General features: G+C 53.0%; 1 protein-coding gene across 1 annotated transcript; it reads left to right on the top strand.

The window, feature by feature from the left end:
* Window positions 1-667: 667 nt before the first annotated feature.
* Window positions 668-942, top strand: Pmar_PMAR017804 (hypothetical protein; the record flags this gene model as incomplete). The annotated part of the gene is made up of 2 exons (XM_002775145.1): window positions 668-785; window positions 826-942. Coding segments are annotated over 2 exons (235 nt in total), but the record flags the coding sequence as incomplete, so codon positions are not given.
* Window positions 943-1,148: the final 206 nt, after the last annotated feature.

A 1,148-nucleotide genomic window follows, 5' to 3' on the forward strand; every position in this document is an offset into this window, starting at 1 on the left:
TGCAGTCGCAGAAGGGTGATAGGAGTGCGGTGGTGTGGTAGTGGTAGGTGATATTAGGGGGAGAGGAAGAGTTGCAGAGGTTGAGGAGGCAGTTGAAGTCTGAGAGGAAGGAGGCGGAGAGGGAGAGAGAGGCTATGCTGAGGAAACAAAAAGGAGTTGGAGGAGGCAGAGGTGTGCAGGAGTGGGGAAAATGATGGTATAGTATCTTCACGAGTCCAGGCGGAGCGAAGATGGAAGGAGGTCGACTCGAGAGTTCTTCATGAGCGGTTGATGCTGGCGATGCCCCTGTGTAGGGAAGCAACGCTGATAGCGAAGGAGATGGCCAGGCCTTATACGTGATGAGGGATGCCAAGAAAGACGCCTTGTAGGAGTCGTGATAATAGGTTCAATACGGTACTGCATGTGAAGTCAGTGAGATCATCAGAAGGCGCAGAGAGGAGGACCACTGAAGTCTTGGTCGGTGTTGACTATCGAGGTGTGTCTGCTCATCCACCCCCTCGTAGTAGTGCTAGCAGGTCTGCGAGTTTATGGGTGGACTCCTGAGACGTTGGAGAATCGGGTGTTCTTGATGAGGGATATGTTCGACACGTGGTGTGAGGAGGGCCAACGCTATATAGATGAGCACGTCTTGTTCCCTATGCTGTCATTCATGTTGTTATGTCTCCAGGCTCCAGGATAAGGATGACCCTTTCTGGGATCCTGTCTGTTTGGAGAGGGAGGTAGGCATAGCACGGATCTTCCTGGAGTCTCTCACGATGCAGTTAGAGAACGAGCTGGATGCCAAGGTAGGGTGACGTGAGCTCTTTATGAGCAGTACTGGGGTAGGTGATGTCGTCATCAACAGGATGCCCGGTGGGGACACTCAAGTGCGCTGTGTGGCCTCTGTCGAAAGATGGTAGTAGTACTACTGTACCCGATGAGGAGGTGGGGGAGGAGGATTGAGGAGATCAAGGAAGACTCTCTCGTGGTCAGATAGTGGAGGAGCCATCACAACTCGTCGGGCAACCATTGTCCTTTCGTTTGGTGGTCAAGCAGGCATCCTGTCTCACTCCCAAAGAGCTGGCGAACAACGTAACAGTCCGCTATAGGTGGCAGTTGGATGATGAGGATACCATGTGGGTATTGCCGCGGGCATAGGGCGATTTCTG

Source organism: Perkinsus marinus, assembly GCF_000006405.1.
Source record: "Perkinsus marinus ATCC 50983 genomic scaffold scf_1104296956520, whole genome shotgun sequence".
Classification (NCBI taxonomy): Eukaryota; Perkinsozoa; order Perkinsida; family Perkinsidae; genus Perkinsus; species Perkinsus marinus.